Genomic DNA, 15,265 nt, shown 5'->3' with positions numbered 1-15,265 from the left:
AGAGGTGACTACACTTCTATAGGGCAAGCCTGTTCTCACTACATAGGCTGCCAGAAGGACTCCCACAATCTTCTACTCACTTTTAAAACTGGAATTAAAAATTGAGATGATTTCTGCTCCTAGTTATTTCCTCAAATATATAAACTTGACTTTTATAAAACCAATTGTTTTATACTTAAACAAGATTTAAAATGATTCCATGATGTTTCAGGAATTAAAAGCAAAACAAGTATGTGCAGTGCAGTAAGATTTATTTACAGAAAGCATGTTTCCATTCAAAAGAGGGAAAAACTGATTTTATGTAAACAACCAGAAAAAACTACTTCACCCCTAGAGAAAATAGGCACACAAATACTTTACTCCTTTCATAAATAATGTATTTTATTGCATATGGCTATTAAGGAGAGCATCCATGAACAATACAGACTAAATACAATACACTACTCTAGTTCCATTTATTCTGGTCTCCAGCAGCATCACATTTATCCTTATATACAGCGTGTACATTGGAAGACACAGCAAGATAAGTTAAGTCTCTTGTCATATCACAATAGCAAGAAATATATTTAACATCTTGATATCCAGAAACAATACGTACCCAAAAAGAAAACACTGCTTAATAACTGTTAAGGTTATATAGCAAAAAATATTTTAAATTTAAGGTAAGTCAGGCAAAATGTACAAAGACCCAATATACATTGTGAAGTTTTAGCAAACATAACATTTATACATTTTGGTTCCATTCTGTAAACTAAATTAAGAATGTAAGTATTGCATATGCCTTTGTGAAATATACAGGATAGAGAATATTTTATTATTTTGTCAAGTTGTTTTTTTTTTAAGTTGTTGTATGCAGTTTAGCAATTTGTTTTAGTGGCATGATTTCTTAATTGATTCAGAGGGATATCTGAAAATAGAGGCGTTCAAAACACTGAATTCAGCAGGTACCACACTCAGTGCTGGTTGGGGTGGAGAGGGGTCAGACAGAAAATGTCAAAGGTATGCAGGATTTTTTAGTTCCAGACTTGAACAAGCAGCATTTTAGAATGTCTTCGAACCATTTACAGCATTAGTATTAGAGAAAAACTCAATCAGATCAGATATTTAAGTTGATTTTAGATCTAACATTTTATTAACCTAAGCATTGCTGTGATTTAAGACCCCAAAAATTACACTGAAAAATAAAGTGTGCCATGGAGTAGGGAAGGAATTAATTTACATTCATCTTTGTCTTGTAATACAATCCTCAGTTCTAAAAATTCAGCATGTAAGCAGGAAGACGGCATTGCCATTCATTGTATTTGTAAGACATTGACTCTTGTCTTCCTCAGAAAAAAAAAATCCCAAAAGAAGATAATGCATTGTCAAAAGTGAAGTACAGGTTCCACCAAGCACAATGATTAAAGAAAAAAAAATGAAAGAGCCTCACATAACTCATAACTTAGTAATACTTACATGTCTATCAGAGCAGGCACTGGTGGGGTACCCTTAAAATGTACACAAACACTTCAAGCAAAGGAGAAACAAGGTGGCATGACATTCTGCTAGTCTGGTGCAACAGCTGGATGCGACTTTTGTGACAGTTGCTGCCACACCACTCAGATTTTCAGGCCACTGGAAATGTGATGCACTGCTAGCCTTGAAAAGAACTCAGGATAAGTGACTGCAATGGTTCTTCTTCCCTGTAGTAGTGCCTGCAGCTACAATGGTGCTTTCTTGGTAAAAGGCAAATATCAGGACTCTATAGATGGCAAGATAATACTGTGTTAACATTAGCTCTTGAATCTGCCTGATACCCATTATCATCCCTGCATTCCTAGCATGCTTATGTGGATTTTTGGTTACAAGAAATGCAGCTAAGAACAGTTAGCTGACAAAAGTGAGCTTGTAAATAGAAGAAAAGGCTTTTGCAATCTGAAGTACCTACACCTACATAGAGAGGATTCCACAAGTGTGTCAAAGGTACAGAGATGCCCCTAATACAGGTTGATGTTTTTAACTTACGTTACTTCAGTTACACATTTTATACTTTTTAACTACTCTGAATCCTCTGTCCAAGTCTGATTCACAGAGTTTCATCCCATTTTAGACTTTTCAGTGCCCTGTTTAGGCTTTGACTGAGAAGTAAACCGTGGGGCTAGTGATTCAAAACCCAGCAGCAGCAGCAGCTGTACAAGCTGCAAGTTCAGTAAGGCTGGCGACCGTTCTTGAGAGACTCAGCACAGAGATAAAGGAGTTCCTGTCCACACCAACTCTGCAAATCCGGCTTTACTTTGAACTGAGGTAGTACTGTCGTAGGCTTGAAATTATGCCAGTAAATACCAGAACTTGCTGCTTCAGCAGGTGTTACAGAATCCCCTAATATGCCAGAGAAGAAAAACAGTTTGTCTTTGAAGAAAAAGAAAATGAAGGCATTGGCCATTAGTTAAAGAGGCCGGCAGAAAAGTTCCTATGATTTGAAGAGCATCTCCAACTTCTGTCGAAACAGCAGCAAAATGATAACATAGATGCCATGACAGGTAATGAGTTAGGCAGGTTGCCTTCCCTTCCTCCCAGATTTGTTGTACAGTTTAGCCCACAACAATTATGCAACTGTTAGGGCCAACACTAACAACAATAAAAAGTAAACGTTAAGCAGCTTCAGTTCCCAAAAACAGAAACCAAAATAACAAATAAACAAAAAGGTATATGCCGAGCAGCTTCTTTGAATGTTGTACTCTGTTGTTTGAGGTCATGATGAGAAAACTAATTCCTTCACTCTGAAAAGAAAAATGAAAGAAAGTCAATCAAAACTGCAAAAATTTCTTCATAGATATGATACAGACAACACAGAGAGATGATTCAGAATGGGTTTTCATGTTGAAAAAAAAGCAGCTGTTTAATAATTGTTTTAATATTTGTATACACCATAAGGGATTGCAAAGGCAATAAAGGGAGTATTCCCCAACCCAACATCACTCCCATTTTTAAGAACCTTTCAGCTAAGGCTCTTCAGGTCAGCAAACTGCAGGACACAGAATAGGCTGGAAAACCTGACACAAAATCCCCCCCCATTCAAATTGTGACCATCAGAGTTTTTTGCATCAGTGGAAAGGCAAAGGGGTTGGAGAAAATAGGTACAAGCTTCACTCTTTTTGTCAGCTGGATATTGCAAAAAGCTTTCTACATCCAGACATTAAAAACAAGTTTGAGAAAAAAACAAGTTATCTTGTCTTTAGGGAGGAAGTCTACTAAAAACATAAGCAAAGTATAGAAAGAACCTTCTTTTAATTTAGTTATTTGATTTAGTAAACAACTATTATTCCAGAAGTAAAAAAATGAATAGGCATGCAAAAGGAAAGAGGCTTCTCCCAACTACTGACTACAAAGCTGCTTTGAACAGTCAAGGTGAATTATGTAGTAAAACATAAACTGATTACAATGAAACCCTTTCTATTTTAAAGAATGCAGTTGACTCTTTTAAGTGCTTCTTCACTGCAAAGAATTCATGGATAGCATGTACCTACCCCATAAAGGAACATTATTATTTATTAACTCACAGCATTAAAGTGATTTGATAACATGTCCATTAAAAATCAAAATTTAATAGTTCTAGCAATTTTCTTTGTTGTATGTTGTCTCCAAGTTCACAAGTTAAATGAAAATTTTAGATGATGTATGACATGAGTTTTCTAAAAACAAGTTATTAGGAACATTTTGGGAACAAACACTGTTACTTAGAAAAGTCTATAGTTTTGACAGTATTGATACAGGGAATCAGTATTCCTATATATTTTAATTCCTTTGGGACCACAGAACCAAAATAAATTAGATACAAAACATGGATGTCAAAATAAGCCCAGCACTCCAGTGCAAGTTTCAATCCACATAAGGCTGTGATAAACAAATACAAAGCCTTTTCCCTCAAGTTCACCAAAAACAAAGGCTGATGTATCTTGGCATGCACATAAGACTTGCTAAATTGCTTTGAACCCCTGACAGCTAAGGTTTATTCAAGGCATTAGTCCTGCTGGAGTTAACTGGAGCCACTATATGATCAAATACTTAGGATATTGCTTGGGATTTTATTTCATGCCACATCTTGAGATGATTAACAGCTTGCCAAGACCAAAAGGAAAGTGCCTCATTGTCCCCACCCACTGCCACCTACTTGATGCCCCTTTTATGATCAGAAACTAAGTCAAATCTATCCATTCAATCTTCAGTAAATGATTTGTCACTGTTTGTTCTCCATGGGTGTTTCAAGAACTGGCTTATGATGCGTCTGGGGGGGAGCTCCACATCTGCCAACACCATCCCAAAGGGCTGCATGGCTAAACATAGGGCAAGGATGGACCACTCTCAGATGAGAGCAGCAATTCCTCATTTGAGGAAGAAATACTTAACAAACCACTTTGCTCCCACTTTTGTTCAGGGAAGTACCACAGATGCATCATGTAGGCAAACAAACGAGTGTTCAAAGGTACCTGCTAACTCTGTGTTATTGCTTTCCTCCTTCAAATGCAGACCAACACAGCAACTAAATTTACATTCCCCAAAGTAATAATGAGAGGGGAAGCCAAATAAAATATTTTTAAAAAGTAAAAATCCTCATCTTCAGATAGAGAAATTGCTGGAAAATGCAAAGGATACAAGCAAGTATGGTTCCAGAAATATGCCAGTCTAGGGCAGACATGAGGGAAGAGTATTAGCAACTGAGTGCATCTGATACTGCTCTAACAGTACAGCAGGCATTCTCCAGGCAGAATTAAACTGGAGGAGGTGAAGTGGCTGATGCTTCAAAGCACTTCCATACTTAGCTGGCATGGTTTTGTAGGTGGATGGTAGGACTGTGGGCCCAAGCCTAAGACCTTATGATGCAATAAACACATCATCCAATGAGTCTATAATGATGACCATGATGACCTATAACTCAAAAAAAACCACCCCAAACATAGTCTTCAATAATAAAACTATTTCCTCCAACTTCAATAAGCTTTGAATCATGTTTTGAATAAGCTTTGAATCAATAAAGGAAAAATAACTACTGTTACCACTTGACCAATGTAATAATGCCAGCTTCAGAGGAAGCCTACTTGGAAAAAAAAATTGCAAGTTCCATACCAAAGTAAAAATGAAACAACTAACCAAACAAAAAAAAAAATCAACACAATGTTTATTTTTACCTCAGTGATTACTATCTTTTATTTATTTCAAGCCACAGGTCAACCTTCCACTCACACAGCAAGTCACAGCAGTACACACCTTTATACAAGAACTCAAAGCAGTACATCTTTATACAAGAACTCAAAATTCCTACAGCACATATTCTTTGGTAGCTTCATTCCCCATGGGCATGCACTAATCAAAATACAAAGTCCAGCACTGTGTCAATATTGAGGTTTCCTCTTGGTTTTGAGCTTTATTAAGAAAAGCATGCATGATCACTGCCGAGTTTCCAAAACTACTTAAGTCATTTGATTCTACCAGCACTTCTCAGAGAATAAATCACAGAATAAACACACACACAAACTGCTATGAAACTACCAAATACACATAGACTTGCTAAATACACTGTGAAGAGAATACAATGGTTAGTCAATTAAAGATCTACTCTCCCTATTAATTTTCAAAGTCAGTAAGCAGCAAAACTAATTTTTATTTAATTTCTAAAAATAATTCTCATCTGCTAACAAGCACGCAGGCAGAAACAGTTATTCATGTGGCTTGTGGCAAAACACGTTGCTGGTTATTCATAATCAGTAAATTTATTCCAGTGGCAGTGTGACTGCCAGAGCACATCAGGCATTGGGCACAGAACCCCCAGCTCTGCTGCAGGGCTCTGTCCTGACTCCAGGCAAATCCCTCAGTGGCTTTATCCCTTTGTTCCTCCTCCCCATGTCATCTGCCAAATCGATTAAGGCTGTGATTCTGCTAACTAACTTTTCCTGGAAGAGCAATCCTATTGATACAACCAAACTGGAGGATAACAACACGTACATCTCTGGGCATCAGGCCAGGCCATCAGACAGCACACCCAAGGAACTGAACCCCACTCACCGAGAGGTCCCTTTGGTACAGCAGACACCTGGGAGAAGATGTGTGACCCTGGGCAAAGCTGCTGGCCACCCAGAAAGGGTCAGTGCAGCCTCCATCAGCAGGTTACACTGCCCTCACATCACTCAAGCTCCTGCAGCACCAGGCACTGCGTGGCTGGGCTCTCAGCAGGAGATGGGTCAAAGGCACCCACACAGGCTGGAGCCTGGAGCCTTGGCAGCACCGTCCCCATGCCCACAGCAGCCCGTGTCTGCAGGCAAGTGGAGCAGAGGGTGGGAAGGAATAGCACAGGCCTGATGGAAATAAACCTGTGCTGAGCAGGCACTGACAGAAACCAGACGGGGTCTGAACCGCAGCCTCCAAGGGCTTCCTTACTGAGGCATCACAGTGGCCACACTCATCATAAGGTCACAAACTTGGCCAAGCACCCAAATGCAGATGCAGCCTGAATGCTACCCAGGACACTACTGGGAAGTGCACAGTGGGAACCAAATCCTGACCTGGCTCCAACTCCCATGAAGCAATGCAATGAATACTGTACAAAACATCATAGGTAACCCTGCTAAAGATAACAGAACAGCTCATGTGCTGAGCTATGGCTCTCCAGAAGTAATTCCAGAGAACCCATGCTCCACTTAGCAGGACTACTCTTACCAAATAAAGCTGAGCACAGCCACTTTCAGAGGAACAGGTTTCAATCAGAGCTTAAACATTCACTTTACCAACGCTTTGCAGGAAAACATGAAGTAGTATGCTCTGAAAGTTCACAAAGCTCACAAATAATATCCACCCAAAGTAAAATGTTTCCACATTTGATGAGAAAAACAAGTTAAACCATGAAATGAAAAATCAACGTTATTTTTATTTTTTAAACAAGTCATGGTTGATCATAATTGGAAACACACTGTACCAAGTAACCAGGCTCTTTTGATATGTTATTCCACTAAGAAACAGTACATTATGTTGTTCAGATTTGTCTCTTGTTTCATGAATTTTAAAAAGCAAGCATCTGGTCAACACAGATTCTTCATGACAAACAATAAAAAAAAAAATCAATACTACTTTAGAGTAGTAAAGTAGGTATTCTGTATCCACAGTAAACTATATTAAAATGAGCTTGACAGTACTTTTAACTCTTGTGTCAAATGGTTAGAATAGTATCACTTTGAACTGCATTAATATAACCATGGGGAAAGATTAGCTTTTAAAGTGGGAACAAACTGCTAGATTGTCTGGGAAAAGGTGTTGCACATCAGTACCTGCAGATACTTTTTGGGTTTGTATGCCCAACCATAATGTCAAGAGGTCAAAATGTTCATCCGCTGTCATGGACAAATCTCCCAGAATTTCTAATAAGCATCAACTTTTAACCAAAGGTACTAAAAACCATAATTATTTGTATTTGATGCCATATATTTACATGATAAATACTTATTTTACCTATGATCTTGCACTGGATTTTAAGCAGTCGAGTCTATAGTAGAAGTATAGACAAGAATGTGGGCTATGCTTAGTTGACTTCAGAATTTGATATAATTTGTGTTTCATATAATTTTTTCAAGGTTCTTATAGATTTTGTAGTACTAATAACTAAACATTAAAATGTAATTATGTGGAAAATAAAAGGATTAAACTTACAAATATAATTGTAATGAATTTCTAGTGCTGGTCCAGAAATAAATTTTTCATATAAATGATAATAAATATAGGCACTTCTAATTTAAAATTAAGAAACCAGACATGCTCATTTTTCCAGGATTAATTTAATACAGCTGTGATTATATCTCTTAATTTCAGAGCCACAGCAAATGTTTACTTTTAAACAAGTTTGTATAGATGAGATTTAATCCCATGCTTAGGGATAAAATAAATTAGACAGAAACCCCTCAACACAGTACTATCTGAAATATGTTCAATTATCCTCTCCCTTGCAAGCTGCGTATACAACCATTCAAAAGCATTACATGAAATGAAACAAAAGCAAGCAGCTTTCTCTGAGTAAACAAAATGCTAGAAAATAAAAATGTTTAGTCCTTCTGCCCTTCCACTGGGAGCCTGTAAGAAGGACAGAGACATACACACAGCAGTAGCAGATGTGGAAGATACACAGAAAATTTGCCACTGGAGAGATTTGTCTGGGGCAGCCACTCAAAGAGCCACTCCACAGTACACACACAGCACTTAGCCATCATGGAACAAGAAGTCATGCTCCTGGTTGATGACATACATACAATTTCATACATGTGAAATTGCCTCCCACCTTACAAACATCACCCTCTTCCCATATCAGTGCAGATTCACCACCCAACACCACAAGCATGGCCTCAGTGGGGCTGTTGCCTTGAATTCACAGCTCTGGTCACTATACCAAGGCACAGTTCTCCCAGGTGCAGCCTGCCAGCAACGAGGGAACTCCAGCAATGCCACTTTGCACACAAAGTGTGGCTGGAAGTTTCTTAAGAGACAGAATTTTTGCAAAACAACATGCTCACCTTCCAAGTGATGAAGAGCAAGGCTGGAAGGGATCAGTGACTAACACACAACTACCTACCAACCCCATCTCTGGAGACACAACAGCAACTGAATCAGCATGTCTGCCCCAAAAGCACCTACTAGGCAATACTCAGCTAAATTCTACCAAATTCTGTGTGTACCTCTGCATTTCAGACCTTCTCACCCTATGAGGAGCCAGCCATTCCAACTCCTTAGAGTCAAGGGAAAGAAACAGTGACTTTTAAGCAACAATTTTTCTGCCCTATTTTATATTGAGCTCTGACAAATAAGAGTTCTGAAAGGTCTCAAACTCTGTGAGGTATACAACTTGGTATACCTTTTAGGAACAGAGATGATGTCCTTTTACACACCTTTACAATTGCAGGGAAGTTTGCTCAGCTGGGATGTCAAAGGCATATTTGTGCCTGTTCTAATTTATATCAGTAGTTATTAACAAGGTCAACCAGTTTTGACAAGGAAGAAGAGCTCTTGTGAAGCAGAGCTTGATACTCTCACACAACTGCCAACTGAAATGCCATCAAACTTAGCTGTCCTATTTCCAGCAGGTAACAGTGAGGTGGGAAAAAAAAACAAAACAGTACAATCAGACTTCTGGTTGAGATCCACAAGCAAGAGCTTGACTGCCATTCTAGGTAACACTGGACAAATACCAAAGTTCAAGAACTGCTCCTGAGCCACTAGGCTGAAAACACATGCCTGAAAACACAACATTAGAGTGTTCTCAAAGAGCTTAAAAGTATGCTTTTCCACTCTCCACCTTGGGATAAAAAGTAATCTTTTGCCCTGGTTAAATTGAAGAAATATTCACATTAAAAATTTAAATATTCATAGGAACCAGGATAAGGACTCATGTAAGTTGTGGGAAGTCATGTTCAGTCTCTCTTTCTATTACAGTGGATATCTAATTATTCCATAAAAACAGCTGCAGTAAGAAAGAACAAGAGCACTCTACCCAACAGTATATGGTGAAGACAAGCCATAAGGTGGTGAGGAGGAAAAGAGGACTGAGATCTTTTTTCAGCCAGAAAGGTACTGGACACTGGTCAGTCCCAGGTAAGTGCTCTTGCCACATAAATATTGTGGAGAGGGAACAGAAACACTACATCCAGGCACTCTTTCAAAGACTAATCCCTGCCTCCATCACTGCCAAATGGGCATAGGCACTCAGTATCAAAAGAGGCTTCAGATTTACAAGAGAATCCTAGAGGAAGACATTTATCTTCCAGAGAGCAGCATGTTTTAAAACACAGGGCTCTCCAGCTTTCACAGTCAACCACCCTCCTGTTCTGTAAACTGACCTTCAGATGGCTTACCAAGGAGACAAACATCCCTGGCAGGACACATTCACTTAGGCATCTCACCTGCCACCCAAACACACTGGATGGTCACACACTTAAAGGTTAGCTGGCTACTGCAGCTTTTGGACTTTCAGGTTAGGAGATATGTCCAGAGAAATGCATCTTCTTGCAGAAGAGATACACAGGGAGAGAAGTGAGAGAAAAAGAAAGCAGGGAAAGCATAAGAGGAACAACCTGGCATGCACAGGAAGGCAACCTTTTCCCTACAGCTTTCTCTTCTTGCCACATCCCCACTTAAAACTTTTGAGCAACCTGAAGTAGGATAAACATTTTAAAGGATTGTTTTCCAATTTTGTCAATACTTTTCTAGAGATCTTTTATAGCCTCACCCTTGTCAACGTGAACCTGTCAGTAACAGAGAAGTGAGGAAAAGATGAAGCTAGGCAAGAAGTTTCATCATGTTCCATGATGAAAATACATCACCACTCCCTGAAACCATTTAGTGAAGTGAGCAATACAACACAAAAGTGCTGCACTGAAGCAGGTTATACTCTCCTCTAATCCAGTTTCCTCTCGCTGCCAGTGGGTCAAAAGCAGCTGCATACAAAATTCAAGATACAGATTTTGCAAATGGAGATACTACCCAAAGTTCTCTTTACTTTCTAATGATTTACCTATAAGGACAAGCCAGACTGTTAAAGACCATGAGCCAAGCTCTTCTTAACTTCTTTGCTACTGTAGACTATCAGCATTTGGCACAGTGCATACTTTCTGAAAGCCAGAATCACAAATTTAGCAAGGTGCCCCAACCCTGTTGATTTCAACATCTTCACATTTTTCAGCCTTAATACTTATGACTCTAGAGAAGCCCACTAACAGCCACTTGAAAACAGCCACTCTAACACAATCCCCCAGCAGACATTTCCTACTATTCCTTCAACAAACAGTCCCAGTAATCAAACCAAAATGATGTCTCAAAGAATGATACTTGGATTTGTTATTCACAAATTTTCTTCTATTCTCCTTTGCATGAAATATTTTGCTAATAAGTGACAGAAAAATTTTAAAAATATTTTTACGTTGCATTTTAAAACAAAGATGGGCATCTGTAACTTCTTACTCTGACTTTAATCCAGAGATGAATTAGCATTTCTTTCTGTAGTTGACATGGATTTCATTGCATAAAGAAGTTGGTATTATATTAAGAAATGAAAGGAAAAGATGTATTTTTGTCACATAAGTAAATTATAAGTATCATATACATATCACTCCCAGAGGCTAACTAATACTTTGTTGGAAAGCAGAGGCAAAAAGCTTAGTGAGCTGTTTAGCAAAGTAATTTAGGTGGTGAAATCTTCTGAGAACACCAATTTTCTGGACGCTGGTCAGAAAATAATTTGTGAAAGCAGAAAGCATAGAATTATGTCCTCTTTCTTACCTATATTTTACTCTCTTTCTCAAGCAAGAAACACAGATTATACTGAACGAATGCAATTGCTGCCAGCTCCACTGGATGCACCTTGAATCCTCCCCATCTAGTAATTTACTGTAAAGAAAGTGAAGCAAGCCCAGAAGGATTTGCTCTGCAAGATCAAGCAGATACTAAAGCTCTGCCTTTTTAAAGAAGGCAAGGTGAATAGAAAGCACCAAGTTTACCCACCCTCAGGAACAAGAGTGAGACATGCAGTCAATCAATTTCAGTTCAGATAACAGCACTTATTGGGCTTTTTTCAGCCATGACACTGCAGTAGAAAATTTTACCTCCCTCAAGAAGAAACAAGCAAAAAAAATCCAAAAAAACCCCAACCTGTAAAGTATGAAAAATATGATGCTCTCAGAGTACAGTGTGCTTTCACAGCACTTTTCTCAAAGCTTCAAAGGGATTTCTTTAAAAAGATCCAAAAAATTAGTGTCAATTACTTGCAACATTACTGGCTCCAGTGCAAGATACACTTTCTTCTGTAATTAGAAGAGCTCTCAGTACTACAGAAACAGAGGTGTACTCTACTGTTTCACCAGGTTTTTCTTCCTCTCCCAAGTGCTCTTACACAGGTGTCTTATTTGTTTTATTGCTCCCCATATTTGTTGCCAGCAAATATATTTACAAGCAATCAATTACACTCAATTTTCTAAAAAAGGCTCACTAGTACCAATATAGCATTTTTAAAAAATACATTTTACTTACAGCAGTATGTCTGACCACACAACTATACAGCTGACACTCACATCTTTTTGAAATTTTATTATGCTGCCAGGACTGTTTCTATAAAACAGATTAAAACCCATCTTTGTCACTCAAGATGGAATACTTTAGAGATTGGCTCTCATCCCACAATGCTTAGCAGAGAATTCCCCTAAATTTCAGGGAGACTTTCCAGCACATCAAGACCTGCATGCATTTTCTCCTACTGCCAACACTCCAGCTCTTTAAAGCTGCTTAGGACATCTCTAATAGGTGTGATGAGCACCCCAGGATATCATATTAAGGAACTATGACCTCCTGTAGGATACAATGCAGTAGCTGAGACTTTTTATAAAGCTATGATGCTGTTCTAGAACAGAAAGATCACAGGCACTGCCATGAAGAAATACTTTGCAGAACACCAGTACTTCTCCCAAGGCATCTGCACCTTCGAAGCCCAAGTTTGCCTGCAAGTGCCAAAGCCCTGATACTGTTGCATAAATCACATATCGTGAGTGACCAGGAAATATGTTTGAGAGTGTTCAGTCAACAGTGCAGAAGCTGCACAGCTAGAGAGAACACAAATCCCTTTTAATTTCACATTTACTGAACAAGTACAATATATCATCAACTAACTCAAGTACAGTCCAGGTCAAACAAGAATATATAACAATGTCAGCTGATCCATATACAAATATCAGTCTTCTTTCAAGTCTTTCTGCTTAAAATAAGACACTGCACAGCAGGGTTGATCTCACAAGCTGCAGATCTCTGGAAGTTAGGTGCTCCATTTATGCCAAGCATATAGGCTCCCTCTGTGATCAAAGGAGGTGGTTTTGTGGTTTGGATTCATCTCCAATCTCAAGAGGCTTTGACCAGCCTCTTCAGTACTGACAGGCACCTGTATCTTTGAAAGACTACTTATGGAAGACAGATCCTTCTCTGAAGAGGAGTCTTTTGGTAGGCTCCTAAGGGGCAAATGTGGGCACTACACAGTTATTACTACAGTTCTGCATAAAGTGCAACAGCATTGGCTAGATTAAAAACAACTACCATATACCTGGAAATCTAAACCAGGAACACAGACCCTTAGGACATACTGGAGACATCTGAGTTGCAAACTGCAACACAGAAGACATGAAGCAGCTTCACTTATGACACATACATGAAGGTCCCTTAAGACTCTCATGTCCTGGGGTTAACCTATAGCCTCTCCCTTTTTAATTAGAGTCATGTCCATCAGACCAAAACAGGATCCCAGCACAGCTGAATTTCACAAAACCTATTAAGAAAAACACAGATAAATTGCCTCCTCTGGAATATCCTTCCTCAGCTTGCAAATATCCCATCCCATCTGGGCTAAACAATCCTACCAAAACATTTCTACAGCAAACACAAGCTGCTTGTTTACAACAAGGGAAAAAAATCAAGCAACCAAAGCAACCTGAGGCACTAATAAAAGATACAGCAATTTTAAATGTCTTTCCCTTTGATGCCTCAGCCTCTCCAACAATCATCATCAAAAAAATAAAATTCAGATTCAATCTACATTTGAGACAAGGGACCACAGATACATTTTTGTATAGAACAGAAATAAATCTTGGACAAAATTATATAACCATGTCCACAAAAGATACAGGAAATAAACCCAGCACGAACAGAAAGCTTTTCAAATTACAGTACAAAATACCCTGTGGACTGTATTAGAGGTCTTCATTTCCAGTAGCTATTTTTAGCTAAAATACCTTGAAAAATTAATTGAAGAAATTAATTATTACTATTCCAGAAAGACTATTATGTGGTTACAAATGGCCAAAAAAATGACCTAAGACAAAGAGGAGAAATGGTTCTGAGCTTCCCTATTAATATCTCATTACTGTTATAAAAAATCTCAGAAATCTCTGTCAAGTTAAAAGTTACCACATTCCAGAAATAGGGAAGTTAAATGACATTATCACCATATACAGCAAGAAAAACACACCTACTAGGAAAAAAACTCCATGATTCAATGAAGAAACAGAATTCCAAACTTAGAAGATGGTAAGGCTGTTTATTCCAACCATTACCGTCACAGCCACTGTATACTATATCCTGTACCACTTATTTTCAATGTTTTTCCTAAACTAAATCAGAATTTACACGAATTCCTCTTGCTCCTGAATTAATTTAAAATTACCAAATATGAGGCAACAGGTTTTTATGTATCAAGCACCAACAAGGCTAATTCTTACCTGGAGTAAGAAAACAATGTGTATCTAATGCAAATAATGAGTTAATGTATTTTGAGACATACTAAAATGTTTGAACTATGGAATCAAAACTAAGATCTTATTCAGGTACAAACACACACACAACACAACTGTACTAATGAATAAGATAAAGCCACTTCACACCCCAATAAAACAATGGGTTCATACCCCAATAAAACAATGGGTTTACATGGTAAAAAAAAATTAAGATTGCAAAAAAATTTAACATATGGATTCAATAAAGACTTCTTTGTCCACTTTCAGCAGAACTTAATAAAACTTTGTCTTCAGAACAGAATGAAGCATCAGCTGCTCAGGTAACCCACAGAAAACAAATTGGAAAATCCCTCAAGAAGACAGGCAAAAAATGAGTGCCTGATAAAGGGGTTAAGACACCCAACTAAATACAGGATACACAAACTTCATTCCAGTGGGGGTGGAGAGTTTAAAGTTGTCTCTCATGCCTCACTTCTCAAAATAAGTATTTCCTATGTACATGTTCTGAAGTCTCAGCACCTTTTCTTTGTTATTGTTATAAACCCTTCATTCTGTTTCTCCTGGTCCTTATTAAGGATACTTGAGAAAGCAGAAAGCATCTAATTACATCCTCTTTCTTACCCATATTTTACTTTCCTTCTCAAGCAAGAAACAGAGATTATACTGAATGAATGCAACTGCTGCCAGCTCCACTGGATGCACCTTTATTCCTTCCCATCTAATAGTTTACTGCAAAGAAAGTGATAAGGATACAGCATAAGCTGCACTAATTCAATGCTATTTCTCAGCAAAGTAGAGTAGAATACTTTAGCAAAGTACATGCAATACCAGCTCATCTACTTGACACAAAAAAAAATCATAGAAATAACTCACAGTATGCGTTTTTAAAACAGTAAGGCTGAAATGTTGTCACCCTGTAAAAGTGACAACAGCCCATCTATGAGAACACAGGAAATTGAAAACATGAGGAGAAAACAAGCGAGAGGAAT

At 38.3% G+C, this 15,265-nt stretch overlaps 1 protein-coding gene across 1 annotated transcript in view; it reads right to left on the bottom strand.

The window, feature by feature from the left end:
• Window positions 1-441: 441 nt before the first annotated feature.
• The window catches only part of IRS2 (insulin receptor substrate 2), a 28,282-nt gene continuing 13,458 nt past the window's right edge, over window positions 442-15,265 (bottom strand). The window contains exon 2 of the mRNA XM_054271482.1: window positions 442-2,759. Coding sequence (XP_054127457.1) covers window positions 2,755-2,759 — 5 coding nt within the window. The 3' untranslated portion in view covers window positions 442-2,754. The remainder of the gene's footprint in view (window positions 2,760-15,265) is intronic.

This window comes from Melozone crissalis, unplaced genomic scaffold (genome assembly GCF_028551555.1).
Source record: "Melozone crissalis strain CALT ecotype California unplaced genomic scaffold, PUWL_Pcris_2 ptg000013l_1, whole genome shotgun sequence".
NCBI classification, from domain to species: Eukaryota; Metazoa; Chordata; class Aves; order Passeriformes; family Passerellidae; genus Melozone; species Melozone crissalis.
The sequence above is the reverse complement of the archived record's forward strand: the minus strand, read 5'-3'. Positions and strand labels throughout refer to the sequence as shown.